General features: G+C 49.4%; 8 protein-coding genes across 8 annotated transcripts; 3 read left to right on the forward strand and 5 right to left on the reverse strand.

Annotated features, from left to right (window-relative positions):
- Positions 1 to 222: 222 nt before the first annotated feature.
- On the reverse strand, positions 223 to 1780 carry isn1 (IMP 5'-nucleotidase ISN1; the record flags this gene model as incomplete). Its single annotated transcript, XM_032086773.1, has 6 exons — positions 223 to 309; positions 366 to 505; positions 585 to 1379; positions 1456 to 1639; positions 1663 to 1685; positions 1756 to 1780. 6 exons carry the CDS (start codon positions 1778 to 1780, stop codon positions 223 to 225), a joined length of 1254 nt encoding a protein of 417 aa, XP_031943279.1.
- Positions 1781 to 3548: 1768 nt separating this feature from the next.
- Positions 3549 to 4157, forward strand: BDV37DRAFT_281210 (uncharacterized protein; the record flags this gene model as incomplete). Its single annotated transcript, XM_032086774.1, has 1 exon — positions 3549 to 4157. The coding sequence occupies one exon, from the start codon at positions 3549 to 3551 to the stop codon at positions 4155 to 4157; it is 609 nt and encodes a 202-aa protein (XP_031943280.1).
- Positions 4158 to 4287: 130 nt separating this feature from the next.
- On the reverse strand, positions 4288 to 6318 carry BDV37DRAFT_243613 (putative MFS quinate transporter). The gene is made up of 4 exons (XM_032081457.1): positions 5943 to 6318; positions 5689 to 5878; positions 5510 to 5638; positions 4288 to 5455 (listed from the first exon to the last, which is right to left on the reverse strand). Exons 1-4 carry the CDS (start codon positions 6215 to 6217, stop codon positions 4379 to 4381), a joined length of 1671 nt encoding a protein of 556 aa, XP_031943281.1. The 5' UTR covers positions 6218 to 6318; the 3' UTR covers positions 4288 to 4378.
- Positions 6319 to 8158: 1840 nt separating this feature from the next.
- Positions 8159 to 9934, reverse strand: BDV37DRAFT_71956 (putative MFS transporter). Its single transcript, XM_032091105.1, has 2 exons — positions 9594 to 9934; positions 8159 to 9497 (listed from the first exon to the last, which is right to left on the reverse strand). Exons 1-2 carry the CDS (start codon positions 9829 to 9831, stop codon positions 8206 to 8208), a joined length of 1530 nt encoding a protein of 509 aa, XP_031943282.1. The 5' UTR covers positions 9832 to 9934; the 3' UTR covers positions 8159 to 8205.
- Positions 9935 to 12487: 2553 nt separating this feature from the next.
- Positions 12488 to 17288, reverse strand: BDV37DRAFT_292541 (putative ABC multidrug transporter; the record flags this gene model as incomplete). Its single annotated transcript, XM_032089202.1, has 14 exons — positions 12488 to 12608; positions 12663 to 13102; positions 13151 to 13310; positions 13371 to 13577; positions 13632 to 13939; positions 13992 to 14085; positions 14136 to 14311; positions 14365 to 14639; positions 14692 to 15316; positions 15364 to 15869; positions 15929 to 16473; positions 16533 to 16943; positions 16995 to 17039; positions 17094 to 17288. 14 exons carry the CDS (start codon positions 17286 to 17288, stop codon positions 12510 to 12512), a joined length of 4086 nt encoding a protein of 1361 aa, XP_031943283.1. The 3' UTR covers positions 12488 to 12509.
- A 1634-nt stretch (positions 17289 to 18922) lies between these two features.
- BDV37DRAFT_243618 (uncharacterized protein) lies at positions 18923 to 19842 on the forward strand. Its single transcript, XM_032081458.1, has one exon. It carries the CDS (start codon positions 19514 to 19516, stop codon positions 19691 to 19693), a length of 180 nt encoding a protein of 59 aa, XP_031943284.1. The 5' UTR covers positions 18923 to 19513; the 3' UTR covers positions 19694 to 19842.
- Positions 19843 to 20662: 820 nt separating this feature from the next.
- Positions 20663 to 25485, forward strand: BDV37DRAFT_243623 (uncharacterized protein). Its single transcript, XM_032081459.1, has 6 exons — positions 20663 to 22146; positions 22198 to 22920; positions 22976 to 24028; positions 24079 to 24355; positions 24406 to 24520; positions 24573 to 25485. The coding sequence occupies exons 1-6, from the start codon at positions 21086 to 21088 to the stop codon at positions 24782 to 24784; spliced, it is 3441 nt and encodes a 1146-aa protein (XP_031943285.1). The 5' UTR covers positions 20663 to 21085; the 3' UTR covers positions 24785 to 25485.
- A 773-nt stretch (positions 25486 to 26258) lies between these two features.
- BDV37DRAFT_72013 (uncharacterized protein) lies at positions 26259 to 27845 on the reverse strand. Its single transcript, XM_032091106.1, has 6 exons — positions 27698 to 27845; positions 27216 to 27633; positions 26993 to 27148; positions 26785 to 26940; positions 26609 to 26731; positions 26259 to 26544 (listed from the first exon to the last, which is right to left on the reverse strand). Exons 1-6 carry the CDS (start codon positions 27747 to 27749, stop codon positions 26316 to 26318), a joined length of 1134 nt encoding a protein of 377 aa, XP_031943286.1. The 5' UTR covers positions 27750 to 27845; the 3' UTR covers positions 26259 to 26315.
- Positions 27846 to 27919: the final 74 nt, after the last annotated feature.

Consider the following 27919-nt stretch of genomic DNA (forward strand, 5'->3'; position numbering starts at 1 on the left):
AGCTGTACGCATTAATAAACATCGTATCTGAACCTATATGGTGTAATTCATGTAATGTATATCCACCAGATCATGCAACCCCCTAGACAAACCTAGATTCGCTCAATGAACCCGAAACCAACAAACAGTAACAACAAACCTAATAAATCGTAATGCTTATAAATCAAAAATCCGAGAAGAATGGAACAAAAAACGAGAAAATATGCAATGAATGAAGACAGATTATTTCTCAAGGATCGCCAACTCATCCAAAAGCTGGACTGTTTCAGCCGGACTAGCGATCCAGGCTGTTGTCGAAGCCAATCGTGCCTAAGATAAACACATGAGTATAGATGCAATGCAGCTTGTCAGTGTTGTTAACGAACCTTAAAATCATTGGCGCCCGCCGATAAGAACTGGTCGCCAATGTGGAGAGTACGTGACCGGTCAATACCGCCGAAATACTGCTGACAGGCGCGTACACCCCAGGATTTATCGCCGATGTCTACAAAGACGTCGTTTCCACCTTTTCCATTATTGTCAGCCAGGTCTGCAGTGAAGGAGGAGTAAAACTGGGGATGTACGGGAGTAGAAGGGGAACATACCGTTGAACGCGCAGAAGGGCAGTCTAGTGCCGACGACCGATCGCTCGACAGTGTTTTGGACAACCAGGACCGTCTCCTCCCATTGTTCTCGGGTAACCTTCGTCCGATCGAGGGGATACACGCCCACGGCACGATCTTTTCTCAGCACGGCGACGGGGAGGTTCAGATTCTTGGCGCAAGCGCGCAGCGAGGATTCAGCGATGTCCAGAAGCTGCGTGATATCCGAGTCCTGCCATGAGTGCATCTCCTCAAGCAACCATTGTTCACGGGGAACGTAGGCAAGCTTATCGGGGGAGGTGTGGTCGTAGCGGAAGAGGAAGTTGCTTTCACCGCCCATGACTACAAGACCGTCGCGGTTGGCCGGGGTGAGGACGTCTGAGTTGTGGACGGCGTCGAGCAGACCCTTCAGACGTTCGTAATATTTGGGTGCTTCGGTGTAGCCAGCGGCCGTGACGATGCCGATTTTGCGGCCTTGCTGGAGGAGACGGATGAGGCGGGGTATGACGGGGTTGTCGTCGGTGAGGCAAGCGCCGTCATCGTAAAGGGTGACATCTCCGTCGAAGGTCACCAGATCGAGGCCGGAGGTGCGAAAGAGGCCCAGGAGCTGCGCCGAGTTGAGGATGAGGCGGATGTCATTGAAGGACGGGGCAACAAAGCGACGCCGGCTGATGAAGCGTTGACTGTCCTGGTACTTGAAGGCGTCTTCGAGGGGGAGGGGTGTGAAGAAGGAGCCAACGGTTGGCACTAGGAGATTGAGCTTCGATTTACCGGGCGCTCCCGTTGCTTGATGGTGGACTGGATTATCTTGAGTCAGTACGGGCTAATCGGGCAGATACTGTGCTGTGACTGAGTCAAGGGAGGAGAGGAGTACTATGATCGCGCATGAGGTTCTCAACATCCCGGAAGATCTCCGCATAGCGTTGATGGGTATCGGCCGCAATGGCGACGAGGTTCTCGCCGTGCTCCTGGTAGACAGCAGTAGGCTGCGAATGCAGGACGAATGGAACCGCCAGAAGGCCCTTGACCCATTCTATCAACTGGTCGCGACGATGCGACTGGCCGAGTTAGCGTCATGGACCGCGGAGCCGGTGTGCGTCATACCTTAAGAGCATCAGTAGGATTCGTCAGCGAAGCGTTCACAGATTCCAATGGGGTTCCAGCCGATACTCACATTCAACGCGGTACCGGGTCGTCATGATTATAAGGTGTTATTGGACTAATAGCGACTGAATGGGGAGCTGTTGAGTGTGGAGATGAAAGGATGAGGAGAAGGTCAAGACGTCCAGGGAGATTGTTTGCTCTTCCCCACATCTGGTTTAGCTTCGGTATTTATAGTGGCGGTCATGTGGCCAGATTGTGTCGTGACGCGGAGATAAGATCTATCAAATCAGATCCCTCAATGCCAACTTCCTTCATTCTTGCTATTCTCTGGGACTGTCGGTGTGACAGGAATAACATGTCGGGCTTCCAAGCTGGTAGCGATTCTGAACGAGTCAATGTCACCAACAGCATGGAATAAATCTGACTGGTTACGGGTGTGATGTATGTGCTCAGTACGTGGCCTTTTAAATAAAACCACAACCATTCGGAGTCTTTTTCGCCTGTGAACGTTGAATGCTGTCTCACGAAACAGCTGTGGACCATCGAAGTCCAAGGCCTTATTCAATCGCTCTAGACGTGCCCCATAATGCAAGGGGGCCGGAACTGATGGTCTATCTGGTCCCAATCGCTATCCGCTGCAGATCTGGTGGATCTGGACCATGAGACCATGGCGGCCGACCAGCGGCATATTCAGTTCTGACCATGGCTTAGTGCCGGAAAGACATTGGCCAAAATGAGCAGCACACTTGATATAGTGGTTTCTATAGCTGGTGGCTATCCGTCCCCGTTAAGTGCATCGAACTCAGTCGTCGCTCAGACCTAAAGATTTTTAGATCGGATGGATCCGAACAGGTTTCTCGTCGGTTTGAAGTCCGGCGTATATGGCGAGGCCAAGGAAAAGAGGTCCAAACACTCCTTGCATAACTGCTAGGACCCAGGCACGAGAAGAACAATTCACTTCAGACGAAGGGGTACTTACCGGAATTGGCAAAGCTATGCTCAATGTAATTGTTCACCATCCAAAAGACAAAGCATGAATGGGAAGGAATGAGTATAGAAGGTTGTCGTGAAAACCCACCTTGTAGTTAGGTCCCAGAAGGTCTGCGACATTATTACCTACTAGTAATCACCTCGTACTAGTATCTCGTAAATCACGAGAAGCTTATCAGGCACCCCTGTCCCTCTCTCCATTCCACCAATAACGACAGCCGTCAGCCACAAAGCGTCCAATGACCCAACAAAGCCCTCAAAACAATCACCTCACCGTACTCGGTAGTTAGTTACGCAAAATAATTGTAGCCTGAGTCACCCCGATGACCTCCTCGTACCTCGGCCTTAGTCCCAGAATCTAGAACCCCCAACCACAACAGTCCAATAAATATAAATTAAAAGCCTCGCAGATCCCTGACTCACGCGCAACGCTCCATTAAACAACACCATTAAAATCACTGCCTAGTCGATCCTGATGAGGTCATCGCCGTTCTAGAACGAGCGGAGCAGGGGGGCCAGGGCGGCTCAGCCGCGCTGTCAAGACCAACTAAGCTTCATGATTGCCCTTTTCGGGGGACAGATTGGGTATAGACAGTATGGGACGTGGTTGTGACGAGGTAGTATTGGGGCTTTAGGGAGATATGGATGTCGTAGATTTCGTGGATGCCTGGAATGATTCACACGTCATGTTGTGATACGCTGATGTGGCTGTGGGTATAAATTTGGTGAGCGTGGGAGGGTGTTTGTGTGTAGTGTCAATCTTGGATAATCATTTTGAATTCTACATTCTGCGTGGATGTTGCATAGAAGAATAATAATAATTACTTCTGTATACTGCACTGCCATAAACTAAACTAACAACCCTATCGCAAAATGGACCCACCACCCTACACCCCAAGCGCCAACTCCTCCGAAACCTCATCGACAATCACCCCGCGAAACCTCGCCCCAGAGACCCTCCTCACTCGCGGTTTGCAAATCCCCTCCAAATCCGCCTATCCGACCTCAGGCTTCACATACCCGCCCCTCCTCGCCCAGTACGACATCTCACCCGCCGACTGGGAAAGGTTCACATCGGAGGTTACGACCACCGCACGGATGAGCCGCAAACAATGGACCACGGCCATCGGGAAGGGCCTCGGCGTGATGGCTATCGGCGGGCTCATGGTCGGGTTTCTGGGGGCCATACCGGCGTATTATGTGGCCCGACGGGCGCAGCGGAGTCGGGAGGAGAAGAATATGATTCTTGGGAGCCAGGAGCTGAGGGCTGTGATTGAGCGGTGGAATGGGGAGGTCTTTCAGCCGAGGGGGGTGCTGATTAGGGTTGATTTGCCGTTTGAGGAGGTGGAGGAGATGGAGATGATGGATGTTTTGGATCGGAGACGGGGTGGGTTTGGGCTGGGGAGTGGGCAGAGGGTGAGGGAGGATGCGGCGAGGAAGGCGAGGATTGTGATTATTCCTTTGCCTGGGAAGTTGGGGTAGATGGTTTTGGCTTTGGGGGTTTATTTATCTTCTTATGTATGTAATGTGTGATGATGGGTGTTATGAGGAATGAAGTATTGTTCTTATAATTTATTGTATTCTTAGCTTCGTAAGTAAGCCTGGTCAGTTCGTTGGCCCGAGGTATTATATCCGTTTCGCATATGGTAGCTCATCTCAATGTACATACAACATAATGGGGGAATATCATCATCATAGCCCATCTACACCCTCGTCGCGTTGTCCCTGTCGCCCACGTTCTCGACGTGGCTGGACTGCTCCGCGATCTGCGCCTTATCCGACATGATCATGTCGCGCTGCTCGGCATCCCGGGCACCGTACAGACCGATCTTGTACCACGGCAGCTCGAACAGCCGGTCAATGGTCTCCAGGCTGCGGCCGGCCGTCTCGGGGACGGTGAACAGGACCCAGAACCAGCCGATGATGGTCACCGCTGCGAAGAACCAGAAGGTACCCATCGGGGAAATACCGCCGTGGTCGGTGCCGAGGAGCATGTTCGGCACCGCACGCGAGTTACCGTACTGGTTGACAAAGTGCAGGGTCATGGCCAGGGAAGTGGCGAGGGCACGGATGCGCAGGGGGAACAGCTCCGCGGTGAGGAGATACTGCATGGAGTTCCAGCCGAGGGCCCAGCCGAATCCAGAGATGTAGATCATCGCGATCGCGCCTCGGCTGGGGCCCAGCTTGTCTGCCGGGAGCTCGAAGTCGTCCACGACGCCCATCTCCGGGACACTGGTGAGGAAGCCGGCCACGTAGATCATGGAGATCGCCTGGAATGTGATACCGATAAGCAGCGAGCGCTTGCGGCCAATGACATCTACCAGGAACAGCGCGCAAATGATGGCGGCAACCAACTTGACGATACCGAAGATACCGGTGACCAGGAGTGATTCGTTCGACCCGGTGATGCCGAGCAAGGCGAACAGGTCGGGCGCATACAGGGTGATCGAACCGGCACCGGACCACTGGGACAGGAGCTGGGCCATCAGGGCGAGGTACAGACGGTACAGGTTGCTGGGAACCAGGAAGGCCTCCTTGATCACTCCCATAGGACCGGATCCCATCGTAGCTTCCATCTCAGCCTCGTGCGAGTTCCGGATGGCAGTCATCTCCTCGACAACGTACTCGTGGTCCTCTGGGAGATTTCTGACGCGCGACAAGTTCTTCAGAGCCGCCTCATACTTTCCTTTCTTGACCAGGTAGCGAGGGGACTCATACTGGGTGAAGGAAAGGAGGAAGATCAGTCCGGCGAAGATGATGTGCAGACTGGTGGGCACTTCCTATTGAAGAGTTAGGGAAACAAGCGACCGCTGTGAAGGATCTAATGTACTAACCCAACGCTTGTGTGTGTTATCTCCGAGGTTCACCTGGCAGCCATAGTTGGTGAAGTAGGCAAGGACGATACCGAGGTAGACAAAGCCAGTGAAGACACAGGTACAGAGACCACGGACCGATGCGGGGGCCTATGATAGTGAGTGGATGATATCTTCATGGAGGACTATGCTTCACTTACGATTTCCGCAAGATACACAGGACCGACCACAACGGTTTGACCGACACCCAGGCCAGCAACGAAGCGGCCAGCATAGATAGCACCCAGGTTGCCGTTCGCTCCCATGAAGATAGCAATACCGACGATCCACAGGACACAGAGCTGGCGGGTAGCCCAGAGACGGCCGATGCGATCGCAAACCAAGAAGGCACTGTGAAACAAAGAGTTAGTTACCGAGGCAAGGAGGGCATCGCCACGGCTATGGTTAGCCTTACAAGAGAGCACCGCCGACGGAGCCAATCTGGACCATAGCAGAGACATTGGCCTTGATATTGGTCTGCTCGACCTTACTGTACGAATCATAGTTGATGGTTCTTTGGAAATCCTTGGAGTTGAAGGCGCCGGAGATCAAGCCCTCATCGACACCTCGCGCCGCGCCCATGAGCCCGAACGAGACGACGGCGAGCCATAGTCTCCAGTTGTAGACCTGTTTGGGATCGCCCAGGTTTTTGAGCTGAAAGATATTGACGGGTTTCTTTGCGCCCGCCATTGTGGTAAAAGAAAGACTTGCGTGGACTTCGGTACCGATCTGGCTCTGAGAGTCAAGGAAGGAGACCGAGCACACAAGTGATAAAGAGAAGAGGGGTCACAATGCAATGGTGACACGGACAGGGAGGCCGGGTGACCAGTTTCTTATATCCCCCAGACGATCCCACGCATTAGAGAGTCCTTCTCACATGGTGGTGACATCGAACAATGCGGGGGGAATGATACAAAGCGTGGGGAGATTCATCGGAATAACCGACCATTTACCCAAAAGCCAACCTCATAGACTCTCAACCCTAAAGCTAAAGCAAACAAGTTTGATGCTTTCACCCCAACAGGAAACTCTGTCCGGTGGGTCTGCATTGGCCAAGAGCTGGATATCGCCAAGGGTGCTTAAGGCCGGGGTGCATGGAGGGCACGAGCCTTGGGTGTGTCGTCCATCGGTCAGGTTCCGAAGTCTCGCGTAGAGCTTATTAGCTCTTAACTCCTGCTCGGCGTCGTTCTTGTTGCGTATCAAGTCCTCCTGCTTCAGCCACAAAGCACACGAAAAAAAAGGTTGAAACTAAGATCGAAACAAAGAACGCGTAGAAAAAGTCTGAATTTGACCAGGGACCTCCCGTCTGATGCATCATCCTCGTACTATCCGCTGCAGCCTCCTACTTGCAGTACATATCCCTGCCATGAACAACTAATCGCATGGGCCCAGTTGTTCCACGGCCGAAAAAAATTGGATCTTTCCCCGGGTATCGGATCTGGATCACATCTAGTCTAATCCAGCGGGGCAATTGTCGGTAAATGCTGGATATGGGACGATTCGGTCAACGTCCGAAAGGCATCTGGCGTCACCCGGGGCCAAAACGCGAGAAAATTCTCCGGCCGGACCGCTTGGCAGACCTGGGGAAATGGAGGCCACCACGAGTCTACCGGACGTCACGAGGAATGCGGGATGTAGCGTAGCAGGTGGAGATCTGGAGGAGCATGTTTGACCTTTCCTGACTGGTGACCGAGGCATTAAAAGCGAGCGGCTTGAGTGGCTCTCCAGCACAGACTCACTGTCGATCCACATGTGGTGGGCAAAATTTCTTTGGCTCTTTCTGGGGAAAGTGGAGCTAAAGAACCCTAACTTAGAAGCTAATCACGAGAAATGTAACGTATCCGACAAATAAATGGGAAAAAATTTGTAATGCATCCCCACCCTTATTGAAAAAACAACAGACGCGAGGGTTGTGTGGGCTAGCCCAGTCTATACTCATTAAAAATGGGTGTTCGCTTCCAGGTCCCTCCTCGCGAAGGATTCATAGTCCTGCCCAGCCTTCCTCGGCCTATCCAGTCGTTTCGCAGACGTCTCAGCGCTAGCCATCTGGGCCGGACTCTGACCGACATGGCCGATTACGGCATAATAGCCAACGGGCCAAGAAGACACTGGGGAATCCACAGGAACGCAAACGCCGACGGACGGGTGAGATCCGACGACGCGATGGGGAAGCCGTGGCACTGATAGGCAATTGACAGGAGGTCAAACAGTCAATGAGCGCGAAAACTTTTGTCATTTGTTGGGAGGCGCTGCATCGGTTTGTCTCCGAGTAGGGCTTCGGCGAGACCGTGACCTGTCGCGTCGCGATGTCCAACTACCAGGAGTAGTAAACACACATTAGCACCCATGGCTATTCGGACCTGCCCACAAGGATTATATGGACTGTCCGGCGTTTCATTGGAGGATCTTACGTCTGCTCGGGAAGTTTCTGCGTAAACGCTTCCCGTGTTTACGTCGGATCAAGCTCCGATTGACGGCAACAAGGCCACAAGTTCAACCTGGCCACGATTCTAGAATTAAAATATACAGACTAATCAATAAACACATGCCATGCATCCCTTTCCGGACATCATGCAGGCCATGACAGGGTCTATGCATGCATCGTTACATAAATGGAATCTGACTCCCATAGGAGACGCAAAGGAAATGGCCAAAATAAAATCCCCCTGTCCGCGACTCTATGTCCGCCACCGGAAGGCCGGGTTGCGCCAGTCTAGATTCTGGATCTGTCTCTGCGACATGCCCCGCAGAGCTTGGTCAATGTCCACCTTCTCTCGCCTGTTGTTATCCCATTTCATCCACATCCAAAGACAGGCCCCGAGGATGATGATTAACGATGATGTGGCCAGGTTGAGGCCATTTCCAATATGATAATTTGGCGCATCGAATGGTAAAAATGACCAGGTCGAAATCAAGCCGCCCAAGTTGCCAAACATGACGGTCGTTCCAATCGCCGACGATCGCGCCGTATCCGAGACTACATTGTTCGAAACGTGAGCATTGCAGAGGGCGCCAAATGCGAACGCGCCGGATGCGATCAGGAAGGTAGCACCATAGCGCACCATGGCCTCGGTGCTGGCCAAGAACATGATATATCCGATGACCATGAGGGGTGGTGCGACTACGAAAAACACCATGCGGTTGTCCCAGCGCCAGCTGAGGAAGGGGAACAGGACAGTGAAGAATGCGCCCACCACGTAGGGGGGAACCGTGTGCAACTGCTGTGAAACAACACTGTCGTTCGGGTAAATGGTCCGGACAATGGTCGGGGCGAAGAACGCCAATCCCTGGACGGTGATGTTATTGAGCAAAAAGATAAACGACGTTGCCAGTGTGACTGGGCTAAAGATGCCGAGCATCGTTTTGGTGCGATCCATCTTGTCGAGCACCTCCGTGGTCGAGACACGCTCCGCCTTCAATCGGGCAATGGCAAGGTCCTTCTCCTCCTGTGTCAACCAGCGCGCAGTCTCCGGTCGGTCCGTTAGAGTCACAAAGGCTATGAGGCCGAGTCCGATCGTGATGATGCCCTCGATCGCGAAGATCATGCGCCAGGTGTGCAGGCTGCCGAAATGGTCGAGGGTTAAGATTGCCGACGCTAACAGGCCACCAAAAGCACCAGCAAGCGGCGCCATGACGATGTAGAGTGAGAGGCGGAATGCAAGCTCACTGCGCCGATACCAGCGCGAAAGATAGTAGGCAATTCCAGGCAGCATGCCTGCTTCGAAGATGCCAAGGAGGAAGCGGACTCCTGACGCCGCGTGGATATTCTGCACGAAAGCCGTTCCAAGGGAACAAACACCAAATAGCACGGTAGTAGCTGGAAGGAACCAGCCTGGCCCCATCCATTTGCACGCGATATTGCATGGAATCTCGAAGATGATGTATGAAATATAGAATATAGACAAGACGACATTGTAATCGTTCCCCGTGAGGCCCAGATCTTTCTCGAGCCCGGCGAGTTTAGCGTTACCTGTATTGTAGTCCTGGTTAGTGCCCGGTTACACTAGTAGCATGTAATCTGAGGTAGCTTTGCGTCGCATGTTCGTCCGCGAAGGAGGTGACCTACCGATGTTGGCGCGGTCAATGAAACAAAATAGATAGAGCAATGCCACGGTCGGGACAATGCACAGATCGATCTTTAGTCGTAGGCGACGTTCCGCAGCACGATCAAACTCAATCAGTACGCGACCATACTGATCAGTTGCAGCCTGGCCCTCTCCGGCCGCATCGATGACATTGCTAGCCTTGATATCCCCGCCCTTCTCATCTGCCACACCTTCTAAGGCAGCCTTCTCAGTCGCCATGGTAGTTTAATCTTATCACAAGCACTTAAGACCTAGGGACTAGATGGATAGTTGCCGATCTTGCTATCCATGCATCCTCTGCTTCCAGGCTAAGGTAGACATGCAAGGGGGATGCGGGGTGGATTTATACACAAAGTGCAAAGTAAATCTTCCGACCACAGTCGGATGCAAGAGATGGGTCGGATTTGCCGAAAGTCAGAGCGGGAATGAGGTTCGGATGGCTCTTAAGGGTGCAGAATCTGGGGTTGAGCAGATTTTCGCTGTCAGGGTCTGGGCATTGGACACCTTGGAGCCTCGATCTTCAGGCCACCAACCACATGGCCCAGAAACCCAGCACGTTCACTGGTCGGCTTCGAAGACTTGGCTCACATTCACGGTAGTTAAATCGGAAGGACCATGAGCTCTCTATCGGAAGAAGATTGCAGAGCTATGACATCCATGGAATTGCCGAGCTACATGGCAATTACATTCACTCGTTCAGCCGCGTAGGCGAACCGCGGCATGTTGGGAAGAGAGCCAAATCAGGCCAGCAATCCCCTTGTGTCCGCTTCCAAAGTTTCGTGGCGCTCTTGGCCGTTTAGCGGGATAGTCCTGTTTGATGCAGATTTCGGAAGATTGGGCCTATCGCAGGTAGGCTATCGTCAAAGCTCCTCGCGAGCCAAGTTGCCAAGAAGCGCTCCGCTGAAGGCAAAGCTGCCGTGAGACACGAGATTCGCCAGCAGAGGGATCAGGAGCGTTGCCAACCGTGGATAGTTGAAGTATGCCATGTGTCCAAGCCAATTAACTTATGCGGGGAACGGACTAGACCTCGTCTATATCCAGTCAGCTGGGTGCGATGAAATCAAGGGGCACGAAGAGACGGAGCTGGTTGTAGAAATCGGGTAACGATAGACAAAGGAGATACGCTGGGATTCCCTACTACTAGTATCAGCTCTTGACATGTTGCTAGTGAATAGAGCTTGCTGCTATCGGGGTGAATGGGTTTTTGATAGGCAAAATCAAAATGTTGATCGTGAAGAAAAGTCTTGGCGAGGGTTTCCCCGGATCCCAAAAACTTCCCCGCATTTTGACTGACCCAACCAATCTTCGTACCATTATAAGCGAGAGTCTTGGTACAGGCCCAACGCTTTCGGCATATACGCTTGGGCAGCTCGGCAGATCCATCTTATATGATGAGTGCAAAGTATGACAGTTGGCCCAGCGCATCTCTTCTGGTGGCATACCCCCTTGCAGAATAGGGTAGGCCAATCACCTGACACGCCTGTCATGTGATGATGGTATAATATAGTATTTGCCACGATTCTGGGAGGTGAGCAAATGAAAACTGGGTCTTACAGGGGCGAAGGGGACAGAAGATGACCTACTAGGGCTTGATGAAGTGAATATATATACTCACTTGCAAGAGAACAATGGCAGCCTGTCCACCACCGCCCGCACCTGTTTGGAATAAGACGGATTCTCCCAGATGCATATATAGAACTGTAACTAACAAGTAAAATTCAGCACTACAATAGAGATAGCTCATAGCCAGCTCTCGGGTGGATTTGTTACCATCGGATTGGCTATCGTCCGTCCGGGTCTAGGTTAATAGAACAGCGCGAATCGGAGGTTGCTCCCGCCTAGATACAGGTAGAAGACCGACAATAAGCTGGTAGACTAGAGTCTGGATTTGAACAAGCTGTAGCTCCATACATGACCCACATAGACCCTTAACAGCGAATCTCCTTAGGGGCGTGCAGAAAAGACTATTCGGCTTCGGATGAGTGATCCTCGTAACCGAGTTACCCTAGACGCTGAGACTCATGGGGGCATATAGTTGCTAAACCAAATCAGTACTGCTGCTGATGCGAACACCGGGGGAATGATGCATGAAATAATTCCCAGCCGTTTGCAGACTACACGGTCATCGTGGGGGTGCACCGGTTTGATATCGTGCCACACAGCTGTGACCACCTAATTGGTATCAAAAGGGGTGCCATTGTCGGGAGTGGGTCTCCAGGAGCGCTACTTCAGAGATCGGCGACTTGGTTCAAGTAGCTTATTCTCATGAATAGTGGCTGTGATAAATCACGAAGACTGGCTTGATTTCAGTTGACAATTTTCCTGCTGGTGAGATTATCTCTATATGCATCATGTTCAGTTCACTGGAAACCTACTGAATAGGCCGTTTTTGTGGCAAGAGACTCTGTATAGCGGATTGTTTATCGTTAGCTCATGCACCGACGCGCTCGTACCACGATCAGGAGCGAGTCCCAAAGCAAAGGTAGCATTTTATAACTATACAGAAGGGCTTGAAGAGTTGCTTGAGGGCTTTATGATATGTGATTATGTACACAAGACTCGATCATACTATTTCACCACATGTATCCTCAATTCATTCCGAATAAATTATTTAAGAAAATAGCAAAATGACAAAGAAAGAAACCTACAACCCAGCTATAGGTTGTTTTATTCAAAACACCAGGTTTATAACCCGTACCTAAATGGAATGAAGTACCCGATGTTTCTACGGGTTGAGCTTTACATTTGATTGCCTTGTCTTTATGAAATCTAATCTGTATTAATGTAGTAATATCTATGTCTATCTGTATATACCGCTCTATGTATATGCTATGTCTATAATCGAATGAAGTATGTGCAAGTCTATCGCTAATATCTTGCATGCAGGACAGGACAAACTAGTCCGATCTCGCACTCTTGGTCTTCTTACTCCTCAACTTCATCATCAAGAACACGAGTCCATAAGAAGTGATACAAAAGAGTGCAGTAATACCAGTCTGTAACAAAGTCAGTATAATATTATGGTTAACCTCAACGAATAGTCGACTTACATCTCTCCAAGAATAGTACTTCTCCTTCAAGTTGAAGGTCTTGGCATAGTCCGCTCCAGTAGAGTACTGACAGAACGAGCAGCTAGAGGTCGAGTTCGGGTCGAGAAGATAGCCCGTTTGCTCGCTAAGAAAGTCGGCCATGTACTGGCCGCACGTCTGACCAGATGGCGCGCTGAAATGCACAAGTTCGGACGCTTTGCACTCCACCTTCACATCCCAGAGGACCTCACCCAGAAGCCCCCCGACTAGGTACGTGAATGGATCCAGGTAGTACATCCAGTAGCGCCAGAAGGGCTGCATCGCCGAGTAGGGGACCACGACACCGCAGAAGGAGACCAGACCAGCACCGATGAGGATGGGGTTCATGATGGCGGCGAAATATTCATTTGGCGCATATGCGGCAATGGCTTGACCGATCGATGTGTAGAGGAATTCGTAAACTGTAGTAGGTTAGTTTGAATACCTTAGAAAGTATAGCGGTAACTGACAGATCATCTGTAAATATACGTGGCCGGAGATGCTAGCCTCGACAGGGAAGCCTGCAGTGAAGTACCAGCATGCGAAGTAGAGAGTTGCGCAAATGATGAGATACGGGATTTCCGAAACGGCTTGGGCGCCGATAAAGGCGAGCCAGTGGTATGTTTTGGACTAGCTTTTGTTAGTAAACGCTACCTACAGAATTGAATCTACTGATGCGAAATGACTAACCTTCTTTTCGCGGGTCTCGAAAATATCGCGGTTGTGCAGGAAGAATGGTTGCATCTGGTTGATACATCCCGGAGCGACGAAAACAAAGTTGAAGATAGCAAAAAGGCGAAGTTGGAGGTCAAACGTGCCGTTGCCCATTTTCCAAAAGGTAAAACCGCTGAACAGAGCCGCAAAAACATGCAGAATGATCTTGCTCCAGATATAGTCCTTGATAATGGTCAGTATTGACTATATCGCAACGATCAAAGAACAATAACTTACCGGTGACCGCCACAATTGGACCATGAGACGGCGCAAGACCATCTTGAATTGGAACCAGTAAGAAGTTGCAAAGTCAGATTGATCTTCCTCCTCCTGTGTGTTCGCCTTGCGGTCATTGTTCAAAGCTTCCAGTTCGGCCATGGCTCGCTGACGCTCCTCAGATTGGCTCCACACCTCAACCCAGTCAACCTTCTTCTCGCTGAGACCCTGAATAACCTCGACGATATGTTCGGCTGGGTTGACATCGGGTTCACAGGGAGCGCCGTTCCTTGCGAAATAGTCCAGCACCTTAACGGAGTCCTTGCCAGCTATACTCTATCAGACCCATCGTCCTGTACCATAAGAGATTGGGGGACTTACTCTCGCCGAAGTATGTCATTTTACCACCCTTCGCCAGGAGGAGCAACGCATCAAATGCATCAAACAACACAGCAGAGGGTTGGTGAATGGTGCACTATAACTGATTAGTTTCTATGGTTATATAACTGTTATGAGAAGACCTACCAAGACTGCTTGGCCACTGTCCACGAGCTTTCTCAGGAATCGAATGATGTTATACGCAGACTGACCGTCTAGACCTGACGTAGGCTCGTCGAGGAATAGCAGACTCGGCTTTGCCACCAGTTCAACACCTAGCGTGACTCTCTTCCGCTGCTCAATGCTGAGACCAGCTCCGGGGACTACTCGAGTTAGTAAGGTGTAAAGTATTCATGCATTGTGGACGATCACATACTGCCAATCAGAGCATCACTGATGTCGGTCAGCTCCAGTAGATCAATGATGTGATCCACGTATGCCAGCTTCTCTTCGCGAGGAACTGACGCAGGTTGACGGAGAAGAGCAGAAAATTCTAATGCTTCCCGGACTGTCGCGCTTGCTTCGTGGACATCCATCTGCTCACAATATCCTGTGGTTCGCTGGAAGCTAACCCCTTGAGGCCGGCCATCAATTAGGATAGAACCATGGATCTCTCCGCTATCTTTCCGTTGTGCCAGAACGTCCAGCAACCTGAAAGACAGATTAGTCTTTGTCAAAGGGGATTATGTACCAGAACACCTACGTAGTCTTCCCTGCACCAGAGCAGCCCATGAGTGCGACGAGGTTGCCCGGCTTTACATAGCCAAACACCTGATCCAAGAGCTGCTTTTTCTCACCATGGAATGGGACATGATAATCAAGCTTGTTCCAGGTGAAAGTCGACTGTTTGGCAGTGCTTGCAGGAGCACCAGCATTTGCTGTTGGTTGGGACGTAGCCTGCTGCCTGTTTTCCATATCTGGAGTCCGCTTCTTCTGACTTCCACGCTTATAGAGGAGCACGGATGACCCTCCCTGACTGTTGAGTTTTTCGAAGCCCACGGCGGTAAGGAAAATGAAAAATATCCACATGCCCATGATGACACCGAAGCTGCGCCAGATATGACCAACGGAGTAGTGGTACTGTTCCCGAACATATGCGGCCCCATCAATAAGGCCATTTTCATCGCTGCCCAACACAGAGCAGCCACGGTAGGCGGATGTTGAGTCTGAATATCCTGCCCCATAGGGTATATAATCAGGTGCGACGCAATCAAGTTTCAACCCCGAGAACTCGTTAGCCATAAGAGCCTCAAAAGCATATGCACCAGGGTTGAGGTAGAAGATCCAGCGGAACCAGACGTGCATTTTCTCGAAGGGGATAAGATAACCTGCGGCTGTCAGTGCCGTTTTTAGATTAAAGTATGAAGGCACATACCGCCGTAGACGAAGAAGACAGTTGACAACAGTCCTGAGATCATGGATGCAACGCCAAACTTCTTGCACAGCGCACCAACAGCCCGGAAGAGCTGCATGTAACACAGAGTAAGAGCGATAAGCATAATCCAGTAGGTAAAGAACCTGCCTGCATCCATCTGCAATGCGGACATGAAGTACAAGATTAATGAAAAGACGGAAATTTGCACTATCACGACAGGTACATCTGTAATAGCATTGGCAATGCAGAACGCCGTCGGACGGTAAAAGCCAAAGCGCTTTTGGCGGGAGAGAATAGGACGACCCATGAATGCACCGGTTGTCTCTGACAAACCCTCCAACAGGAAGTAAAGGCATGGAAAGAAAAGTGTACCAGGGCGAAGGAAGATAGAGGAACTATCCAGCTTGAGGTTATAGAAAAGACTGCCACAGACCAGTGCCTGCAGAGTAGCTGAGACAAGTTTGATAGCAAGAGAAAGTTTATCACCTGCCATTATTTGGAATTGCCTTGTCTAAGTTAGCTTTGTGCTTCCATACTTTTCAAATACCTCATGGGCACGGCTTACCGAACCGTGCAAGCACGGACTTGGTCCCAAAGGCTCGTTGTATACACGCTCTGGGGGCGGGGAACATGTTTTTTCTTCTTTTCGTTCGCTACTGCCATTTCCAGGTCGTCCTTCTCGTGGGTAAGCTTTTCTGGTGGCTCAATAGCATCCACCATCTGCGCATTAATGGCGCTTGCCAAAAAGCGAGACTCGAATTCCTCAGGAGTACTGGGAACCTTCTCCTCCAACCCCGGTTGGACAATGCGTTCCGTAACCACCGTAACCGAGGTTAAGAAGTCTGCAATGTTGGCACCTTTGGGAACAACGAATCCCATATCTTCAAAATACCCTCGTGCCATAGTCCTGGGGCCGTAGTAAATGACTCTCCCTTCTGCAAGTACCAGAATCTTGTCAAATTCATCGTAGATACCATTTCCTGCCTGGTACATGGTGGCCACCATGGTCTTGTCATTCTCATCTGCTTCACGGCGGAGGAGACGTGCAAATTCGACCGCAGTCTTTGAATCAAGACCACGAGTTGGGTTATCCCAGAACTGGACGGGACTCTAGGATAAAATGTTAGCGTCGCTTGTTCTCCGCTTGCCTTAACCCAATTGACCCTCACCTGGCCAGCCATTACTTCAGCCAAAGATACACGCTTTCTCTCTCCACCAGACACACCGCGAATGAACTCATTTCCCACTAGTGTCTTCTTGGTATGCGCGATTCCCAGCGACTCCAGGATGCCGTCCCTCGTGCCCTGTATGTATTCCTGTTTCTCCTGGAGATGCTCGGGACGTTCTCGAGGGACTTTGTTCCTCAGAGCAAATTTCATGGTTCGGTTGACCGTCAATGTTGGGAAGTGGATGTCATCTTCGTTGTTGAACATGATCTGCTGTCGGAACTTTCTTGCCTCTTTATGGTCCATACTTCCGTATCGAGTTTCACCACTCACTTCATCGAACGCATCTCGGTCATTTGAAAGGACACGAAGGAAAGAAGTGCACCCAGCACCAGGTCGACCCAATACTAGCAGCTATCATTGTATTTAGTCTACCTGTCTGTATCATAAATTCGCTCACCCTACCATTTCACCTGGTTTAACCTGTCCATTGATATCCTTCAAAATTGTCTGATGTACTGTCAGCTACTAGTTAAACTTGGCCTGTAACGCTTCAGTGCCTACCCGTTTGTTTTTTCGACTCCTGCGAAAGACATCTAGGAGTTGTCGTGGGTCGGCATAGGACAATAGGGTATCGCCTAGGGCTGCATCGGGGGCCGTGACTCGGACATTCAAGTTTCGAAAGGTAAGAGTCAAACGTTTGCGAATCGCGCCGCCACCGCACTCTAGGTCAACGGTGCCGGAGGATGGGGTATCCATGGTGAAAAATACTATTCCTGGCGCACCCTATATTGGCCATTCAGTATTCTCTTGGTTGATCTGTGAGGATGCCCATGTCATACCAATCGCTCACACTAGGATATGCACAGCTCATACAACACTGACAGTGACGTATTGATATAAGCACTACCCTAGCACTCTTTAATAGCGAACTCTATCATAACTTGCCCCTGGGATTTTATTCTTATAAGAATCGTTCCTGGTGCCTGACAAGATCACCGCCGGATTTCCGTAATTCCGAAGATAGAACAAATCACATCCGCATTTCCGTCATCCGAACCAATCCCGTAGCTTGGCCTGCACTTCTGACCCACAAGTTTGCAGAAAAATCGGATATAGATAACAAGATAAGATGCGATCTGAAAAATTTCGCTATTGTCCATATCGCAGCTGCGATGAGCTGTAGGAGCTCTATTCCACGCCACCATACTCCGTACCAAGAATTTGTATTTACTGTATGACCGTGCCTTATGAGCTGTTTATCGCTGCATGTGCATTATGCTAGATAGAGAACCCGATCTTTATGAGGGATATGTTTCAGACATATGATGATAGTCCTCTTGGCTTATTATCCAAGCAGGTCTGGAATTAATAGTTCGGGCGATTGCTCTGACTCATCGGAAATGGGCCTCATCTCGAGACTGATGACCACCTGAAACTGCATTATTGGCCATGTTCAGGCGCAAAACGGATTAAGGGGACTGTGGGACTTGCAGCTTGATTCTAGAAGTAGTTGCTTACTCCGTCGACTCGAGGTGGGGAACTGTTTGGGCCGTGCTCTCGGATATACACAAGCTATCTATTGAGATTAATGTATTGTCAGCTTACGAGTAGCTGTCTACGTTAGGGTCAACATTATCCTTCACCATGTTGGCCGAACATAGTATTTATGAGACGAGTGAACATGATCTGGCCCCACACTTTTCTTGGAAGACAAATAGGACACGTCCAGTGATAGACTGTGTTTTGGAGATAATATCGAGCATAAAGAAGTTACCAGGCATGCTATGGACTCCTATACTATAGAGTGTATGCGAGCTAAGATCTTCGCAGAATAACCGATCCCAGTTGCGTCATTTAGGTATCCAATAGACGTAAAATGGCTTATACAACAAACACATGACACAACACGTCATAAATGCCTAGAGAATCGTTCCTACTTAGAATGGCAAGATCCATATAATCTCATATAACCTAGTTTGGACGATTAGGGCTCGCTTTCACGGCCCAGGGTTTGTATGGCCGTCATATGCTCTTTGTGTCAAATTTCGTCCAGCGCACTGGATATAAAGTTCTAGTCAGAATTATCTTTCCAATTTAGCTGTACTGTAAGCGTGCAGCAGAATGTCCTAGTACCTTTACTGGAACTTTGCTGACATCTGCTGTAGCTTGGCATTCGGTGACTGACTCGCGTCAATCTCCACTTTCATTGTCTAGACGCAATTGTGCACATCATAGATTATCTGACATGTATCCATGGAAGGTTTCTCATGTCAACCGAAGTTAACATCATTATTAGTCGTCGAGGTGAAGTGATAAAGTCTATTTCGACGTACTAGATTAGGAATCCGAAGGTATATCTGCAAAGGCCTCAAATTCCCCTAGCAGCTTGGCGCAAGATCCGTTTTGCACTACTGAAAAAAGTACGTAAGGCTACCTATCTAGTAGCTCGGAGTGATGGATGTCATGTTTTGCGATTGAAAAGCTGTTCAGATTAAGCATATAGAATCACAGCCACTGTGGTATGGCCTTTGCCCAGGTTGTATTAATGGACTGCCATGGGTGGACGTATGCAATTATTGTTATATGCTGTGGTTTTGTGGCTACCGCATTGTAGTCCTCATTATTTGTTTCCTTGATGCTTTCTAACTCCATAACCTCTGACGCTAGAGACATGATACCAATCAACGTACGGACATACTTGTTGCTGAGGATGGCCAAGAGAAACGGTATGAAAGTACAGCAAAGGCCGTGCCGCAATTTTACGGAAGTTAGGTTTCACGGCTGCAGCACCATCGATATATCCTGAGGCGTAACATGCAAATCTCACTTGCTTGTCTCAGCACATTGGTAGACACAGCGCATAAAGAACTCCGCTGCGCTTATATATATGGACAAGCTCTCAAAGATAAATGGTAGGAATATAACCCTGCCGTTCTATGAGAGGGATAAGGTACTATTCCTAAACCAGAATATTTGACAAAATGATACAGCGACAAGTACTAGCACAGAGAAGAGACATGATTTCTGGATTGATATGGCAAGTAATAATAGCAGCCTTGTATTCGTCTGTAGTAAAGTTCTTCAATTATTTAGGTGCAAATAGTAATTGGACCTATAACAGGGAGATATACCATCTAGCCGGTCCGTATATCCTAATGTAGTGATGTTTCATTAATTAATGCATTATAATTGTATGATCCTTCAGTGGCAAAGCTCGCACAAATGCCTCGGTATGTTCTGATGTTTCTATACTGAGAAATAGGCCAGCAGGGGCTTTTGTCAAAAAGATGGTTAATCTATATCTGATCTCAGAAAAATGAGGCAATTATGTTGTTTTACAACATATAGTGACTACAACTATCTCCTGGAGTCGTGTTTGTTATAGAACGCGGGCTCTAGTTGAAGTAATGAAAATGTAGAGGAGATGTATATATTTCACTGGATACAAATTTGCAAAGAACTCTAAAAATTGGAAAGAAACATGGGCTAAACCGGAGAGAGGGTTAGACTGTACATACTTGACAAATCTATTTCCTTGTTTTAGATTATTTGTGAAAAACTATTGCATGATATCACGTCTTCAATTCTTCTTTTTTTTCGGTCTTCACCAACCGAACATAAGCGCCGGCCAATAAGAGCTCGGAAGAACTGTGGTTTAGATAATCACCAGACGCTGAATGCAACATCCCGTGACTCGTAGACGCCTCAGGCCGCAAAGTCATGTCCAAATGCGGAAGGAGGTAATGGCAAGCCCTGAGAAAGGGATCGAGAATGTAACTCTGCTAGGGATCTACTGTTCCTATCTCTCGGTTCCTTGGTGGGGCTTAGATCTTGCTACGGAGTATCGTCGGAAAAATTAACTAATGCGAGATCATCCGATGCGAAAAATGAGAAAAACATTTGTTACCTTTCCAGTACCGCCTGGTATAGCATGCCACACCTCATATATGCCTCGGCAGGCAAGCACTCGGGACTCGCGACTCGCGGCCGAGAAGGCTGCGACCTAGGGCTGATCGGCCGTAAGTTTTGCAGCGAATTAGCGAGTGGCGACCATGGCTGAGCCATAGACTAGTCCATAAAGCGTCACCCGGACCAAGGATCTAGAGCTATCTATGATCCCCTTATCCGGAGTGGCACTTCTTCAACCGTAGACGGCACGAATGGGGCTCTTTTCCAGTGACCAACGGCCTAGACCACTCTCAGGGCAGTCGGCTACCCGGAAGGCTGTGCAGTTTTGGTATCTCTGGCCAGCCTCTGGACCTAACTTTCTTACCCTACCCAACGTGGAAAAAATCACGTCTACAACGCAATATATAACATCGAATCTTGATCTGCGGGCGGCCCAGAATCCCCTCCCTTGATCACCCCTCGAGGTTGCCCGAGTACTAGCTATGCGACAAGCTCTCTGATGGCATTGCTGGACTCGACAGCGTCCTATCACGCACATCCGGTACCTGCCGGGCAACGAATGCTCTCGGAGCTATCAAGGTAGGATTCGCTGCCGCGCGACCCCTTCCTGATCCTCCGTTCTTCTCATCGTCGAACATCACGGTATGCATTCCATACTGAGTAGACTTTACCGCCCCGAAAGCTCGATTGGTACGGAGGGCTCACAAGACCAACCGGCGCCTTCACCCACATATTTGCGAAAGCCATCGTCGGCGCAGAATGCTCTTGAGGATACAATCTTGACGGGCCTTGCCGAACTAGGAGCTCATCGAGTAGGTTGTCGCCACGCCTTCGTCACTCTGCTGGACAACAACGAACCGTATGTGATCGCGGAGGCAATAATCTCTCATACTGCTGGGGATGATGGAAGCAAGAGGAGTTCCTTGCTCGGCTTAAAGACCTTGGGATTACAGGCAGATAGAAGCTATCCTGCCAATGGTTTCAAAGAACCACTGAATGGCTCTTGTCGCATTGTCCTGGATATTCGTTCAGACCATGCTATTGGCGGGCACCCATTTGTCACTCGATGCCCCAATATACGCTTCTACGCGGAGATTCCCCTGCGTAGCTCTTCAGGCGATATCTTTGGAACATACTGTGTTGCTGACGGCGGTCCCCGCTCGTTATTTGCCGATGGCGAGGTTAGTACTTTGAAAGAAGTAGCAGGTTCCATCGTCAGCCACCTCGAAAATATCTGGACACTACATAAATGCCAAAAGTCCGAGCGCCTTCTCGATGCGCTCAGGGAGTTTTCTAAAGGCCAATCTAGCGGCTATACGGAGCGAAATTTCCACAGCAGCAGGGTTGCTTCGGGTCTGGTCGGACCTCAGTCATCGGAACTTCCCGATATCAATCGTATCTCGTTGTCAACGGACACCATGCATGATAGATTCGGATCAGAAAAACCAAAACCCCAAGACAGGGCGCATTCACCATCGTTCTTCAAGCGCAGTGATGTTCCAAATAAGGTGCACTCATCTGCTGAGGAACACCAACAGCATATCAGGAGATGCTCAGACGAGTCTAGTAATTTGGTAACGGTATCAGAAGGTGCTACATCATCTGGAACCTCCGCCCTGCTTTCTTATGCTAGTGTACTGCTCCAAGAGTCTATGAAGCTGGATGGTGTGTTATTTTTGGATGCGTCACGCAGTAACTCTCGGAGGTAGGAGTCATGTCCCTTTTATGGCAAAACTGGTAACGCTAACCTCTCTAGCTTTTCATCTGCCAGTGTCAGTGACTGGGATGGCCTTAGCAAAGATAGCGATACATCTGCACCTCCTCAGTCTCCTGCGCTTTCATCCCAAGGTATATGGTCCGAGAAACAGTGTGACGTTTTAGGCCACGCGTTATCTGAACAATTGCCGGGCAGCTATAGCGACTCAATTCGTTTTGGCTTGACAGAAGGCTTGCTTCATGAAATGTTCACGGCATTCCCACATGGCGAAGTGTTCTACCCCCAAGGCCCAACGCGACGTTTTTCAGTACAGTCCTCGAGTAGCCGTGGCCATAGCCGACAAGGTAGTGACGGCGGCCGTTCCATCCACCAAGGTATTACACTTCGATTAGGGTTTGACTTCCCCGAAAGCAGGTCCCTGATATTCCTTCCATTGTGGAACTGGGACAAGTCTCGATGGCTTGCAGGTGCGATTATGTGGGTGAATGACAAGCAACGAGCATTGGGACCGGATGATCTATGTTTCTTGAGAGCATTTGGAGACTCCATCGTTGCCAAATACTCGCAGCTTGGATGGTGTGCCACGGAAAAGTCGAAGTCGGATCTGCTTTCATCGGTTAGCCATGAGCTGCGGTCGCCCTTGCATGGCATGCTTGCTAGCGCCGAGCTGCTGCAAACAACACGTCTAGAGCCTGCCCAACGAGATATGCTTACAATGGTCGAAACCTGCGGTCTGACATTGTTAGACACGATGAACTACCTGTAAGACTGGAATATATCCTTAAGGCAAAAGCTATAGCTAACCCTTGATGAACAGGCTGGACTTCACAAAAATCAACAACTTAACGCACCTAAGTAAGGCAGGGGAATCTGTTGGACCGGCCTATGATAATCTGACTACCGACTTTGACCTTGGGACGCTGATAGAAGACGTCTCTGAGACCTTGTATGCTGGCCATCGGTCTCTGATCAACGCTGCCAAAATAGCGGGTCGGTATCTTCCCAGTGGTGCCGGTGTCGGTGGCAGATCCATTGGTACCGAAGTCAAACAATTGAACAATCCTGATGATCTGTCTGTCGTCGTTCGCATTGAAGAACAAAAATCGTGGTCAATCCATTCGGTCTCAGGTGGGTGGAGGAGAATCGTAATGAACCTCCTGGGGAATTCGTTCAAGTTCACTCGCTCAGGTCTCATTGAAGTCACCTTGTCCAAAGAGGTGGAGGGAGTTGGCGACCAGAAGACTACTTTTGCCCACCTGACGATCAACGACACAGGATGCGGAATATCATCAGAATTCCTTGAACACAAGCTTTACCTACCTTTCGCACAGGAAGACGTGTTGACTGAGGGATGCGGACTAGGTTTGAGCATTGTCCAGCAATTAGTGACCAACCTAGGCGGCTACATTGAGGTACACAGCCAAGTAGGCGTCGGCACAAAGGTTGATGTGCACGTTCCCATTGAATATGCCGTTCAAACATGTTCACCCTCGGCTCCACTTAAACGTGGAGAGGGTCCAGGATCGCGGATCATGACTCGGGTTTGCCTGGTTGGTCTAAATCCATATACCGACCTTAAGGGAGTCCGGAAAGGAGTTATCTCGACCGAAGCGAAGCGGAAGTTGTCAATTCGCGGAGCACTCAGTAATGTGCTTCTCAGCCAGCCCGGATGGATGGTATCGTTTGCCGACTCGCTTGAAAAGGGCTCTGGTGACATTGGGGTCGTCGAGGAGTCCAGCCTCAAGAAGATCGCTGAAGCTGGTCCTATCGATACCCAGTTCAACACGATAATCGTGCTCGGTGAACATGGGGTGTCTCTCCCAGGAAACTTTGCCATTAAAAACGCGGATATTATCTATCTCTCCCAGCCGTACGTACTGATTGCCACATCCTGTTCACTGCTTCACTAATAATTGTTAGACTTGGTCCTCGCAAACTTACTGATGCGTTGCAACGGTACATCGACGCGCATCACGAAGCAAGCCCCTTGTCCGAGAGCCCCATTGCAGGTCCGTTCTCGGGATTCCCTGGCCGTGGGCGCTCCTTATCTGAAGCATTCGCTGCTGCGAAGGGGTCGGAATCGCCTCCCATGGTCAGGGAAAATGTCGCCGAGCTTTCGCCGTTTCCCACTCCCCAGGCCCTAAATCAGAAGAACATACACGTTCTCATTGTGGATGACAATGACGTGAATCTGAAGGCAAGTCAAACTTTACCTCTTTTGGGATGATAATATCTAACTAGATATAGATTATGGCTACTTTTATGCGCAAGATAGGTTGTAGCTACGAAACCGCAACCAACGGACTCGCCGCACTGGAGAAGTACAAAGCTTGTGCAGGACGATTCGACTATGTCCTCATGGGTACGAACTCCGCTACTCTCAAACACAAGGAGGGCTAAACTAACAGCGACAGATATCTCCATGCCCATAATGGACGGAATAGTATCTTCGAGCAAGATCCGCGAGTATGAAGAACAAAACTCTCTACCTCGAAGCACTATCATGGCAGTTACTGGGGTGGCATCGAGCTCAATGCAACAGCAAGCCTTTGCGGCTGGCATTGACGACTATCTGGTCAAGCCACTGTCTCTTCACGACTTGAAACGAATTATGAATGTTGAATGAGTGTTGGCGTTCTTGTTAGAGGGCCGGGGGGATTGGAGTATGGCGTGTACGCAAGCGAATACCTGTTTTAGTACTTCTTAAGTGGTCTACTAGGGCCGATAAAATCACATGAATGTCTCCCGTTTGCTTTCATTCTTGATCAGCCCATTACGAGGTCTGCTGGACTGTTGTGATCCGGGTTGGCGTGAAGACGTGTACGTATGTGCAATCGACATGAGTGGAATTGTACTATAGCCAACGATCTATTGCCCTGAAGCCGTGACATGTAATTGACGTTATTGTGCTTGAAACTTGGCCGGTAATTGCACTTCATAACTCAGTGATCAATTACAGCTGCAATGAACAGAGTCTTACAACTGCCCAATTTACACTTTCATATAACCGGAAACACCCCTACGGGTATTTCAAGTATATAGGCCGTTAGTCGCTATTTTAGAGCCACTCTTTAACAGCATTGTAAGCATCGTGTGAAGGTCCTATGCACAGGAACATTTTTCTCTTGTGGAAGTCATCGTTGCTAGCAAAGCTGTAGGGAGACTTTGACCCTCAAATTGAAGACTAGTTTCAGCAAAGTTGTAGATATCTAGAGCAGGCCAACGGGCACACCCGAAAGAGCGGGTGGGGCAGCTTAGTGCTTACTAGTTACTGCTAGTAGAGACGGTTCAACTGCAAGACATGTTCGGCAATGAAAAGCCGGCGGATTTCAACAGTGAGCCGGCACTACTACCAAGTTTATAGTGGACCAGTGGCCAAACTGACTGATAGAATCTTCCTTAACTTATACCCTCCATACTTTGAATAGTGTGTATCCCATTTTATTTGAGAACGAAGAAATGGCTCCTACCAAACTGGCGGCCGAGGCCCAATCTCTGCCGATATCATCGCAGCAGAAAATCGCTATACAACCCTCCTCTTATATGGGCTGGCCCGAACACCTGATGCAAAAGGTAGGGTACTATAAGCATCCCTTTCTGTAAGCCAACCTTTCATCTTCAGTTCCTTGGTGCGTGTCTGTATTATCTAATTAATACATTCTATAGAGTTCTCGCCTCTATGTTTGGAGTCTATTTTCTGTACTACCGGACCTGTCAACTGGTTTGAACAGTGGATACGTGCTACCTACACATCTTATTTCTGGTGTTTATTTTTTTGTGCTTTTTGTATCTGTTGGTCTACCGTGGAGAAAGACGAGAGAAGATTCTTCAGGATGCTAGATTGGGATCATAATTTATTACACAGCTCGACGAAGAAGCAGTGTGCCTATAATATTAGAGGACTTTCCAGGAGCATCTCATCTACGAAGAACACTCTTTCCATAACTTACCGCGAAGGAATATTCTTTTCAGCCGGCTTCTCTTTGCTTCGACGAAGGAGAAACGTGTACTAGACAAAGGAATGTTTGATAATAAGGAATCGTTCTACTTCACAGATCTTCTCAAACCCAAAACAAAGGCCATAGTCTATAACGGTCTTCAAATGCTTCAGCACGAAATCAAATTGCTGAGAAAGCTGCGGATGAGATTGCTACTATCTAGAACGACATCGCTAGCCCAAAAACAACAACTATCGCGCTGGCAAACGCGATTGTAGTGCCAACGTTAAGCCCAAGACGCGAGGACGAATTCTCCGCCCTACAAGTTATCCGATAATCCGATGCATTTGTCGCTGTCATGATTGTCTCCTCCAAGGATTCGCAGTCGATGGAGGTAATCGTGTTAACCTGGAAAGTATCGACAGACCTTAAATTCGGAAATTGGACACTATAGAGATTGTTTTAGTGGGGCATCCTAGTGTATAATTGTCGTCGGAACTAGTGGAACAAACCTTGAGATGTTACCTGACAACACAATGGTGTCTGCCTCCTGGAAAGGGAGGTCAATATCAAGCCCGTCATAGGCTTTTACAGTAAGCCAGACAGTCAATTTGCTTATGTTCGGCATCGATATGCTGAGATTGTGTGAATCTTCAATTATGGATTCGAAGGTTGAACGGAAAGTTACCTTGCAATGTTGCCCTCCAGGGAGAGACTCCCAGATCGGATGTATTTAAGCTCAGGGAAGGAGAGGTCAATCGCCGGTCCTCCTGCCGTGAGGACCTGAATACCATAGTAATCTAGACCAGCGCCAGTGATATTCGCGAGCTTTGGTGTGTCCAAGCTATATTGCTTATGATTAGTACGGCAGGGTCAGCACTGGAGTGCAGTCTTACCTCGAGAACCTCCCCTTCAAGTACAGATGGCCCACATCATTCAGTGATGGGAGGGAAAGATCCAAAGCGTCGTGGGGCGGTTTCTCTGGATCACACTCATCCCGGTTACAGATCAACATACGTTGACGAACATGTCGCAAGGAGTCGAGGCGTACGCTAGATCCATCCATTTTCAACATCAATTTCGCATTCGTGTCAATTATTGCCGGTCTAGTTAACCTACGTTGAGACATTCCCCCGGACCTGCAAGTACTCCGATTCGACCAACGATCGCAGATCCACCTCCCGGGCGTAACCAATGTCTGTAGACCAACCAACAGTCGCCAGCTTCGGTGCAGTAAGGCTCTGTAGAGCTGGGAGGTTGTTTAACCCCAGACTTCCACCTAGGAACTCGAGATCGGGTAAATCGACAGACGTCGTGTTCGGAAAACTGCCAAAATGGTGGCTTTGAACCCAGTCGATGCTACGTGTGACGTTTCGGATGTTGGGGAGGTGGAAGCCCCCTGTGTAGTTATAAGCCATGGCAATGCTTCCGTTGACAGTCGTACACTTTGCCGTAATCTCGTCCACGTCAGATTGGTCATAGACGACGTACGTGTACCCTTCGTATCCGCGTTCTGGGGTACAAATCTGGGCCATAGCTACAGGGGTATATTAGTTGAGTTAACGGTAGTTTAATTGGGAAATGATGACAAGAATAGTTACCAGTGCTGACCACCACGGCAAGTAGTAGCATCCATACTAACCGATAACTCATATTTACGGGCTTGGCGACAGAGTCTCGCGCAGCAGGTAGCGAGAAAGGGGCTCAACTTTTGAGATGCTACCAGCATAACGCTCCTTTTATACCCCAAGGAGATATTTGTCACAGGTCTGAGTCCTGCGCCCGATGTATATTGGCACGCACAGGTAGTGTACCAGACGGGC

This window comes from Aspergillus pseudonomiae, assembly GCF_009193645.1.
Source record: "Aspergillus pseudonomiae strain CBS 119388 unplaced genomic scaffold BDV37scaffold_19, whole genome shotgun sequence".
NCBI lineage: Eukaryota > Fungi > Ascomycota > Eurotiomycetes > Eurotiales > Aspergillaceae > Aspergillus > Aspergillus pseudonomiae.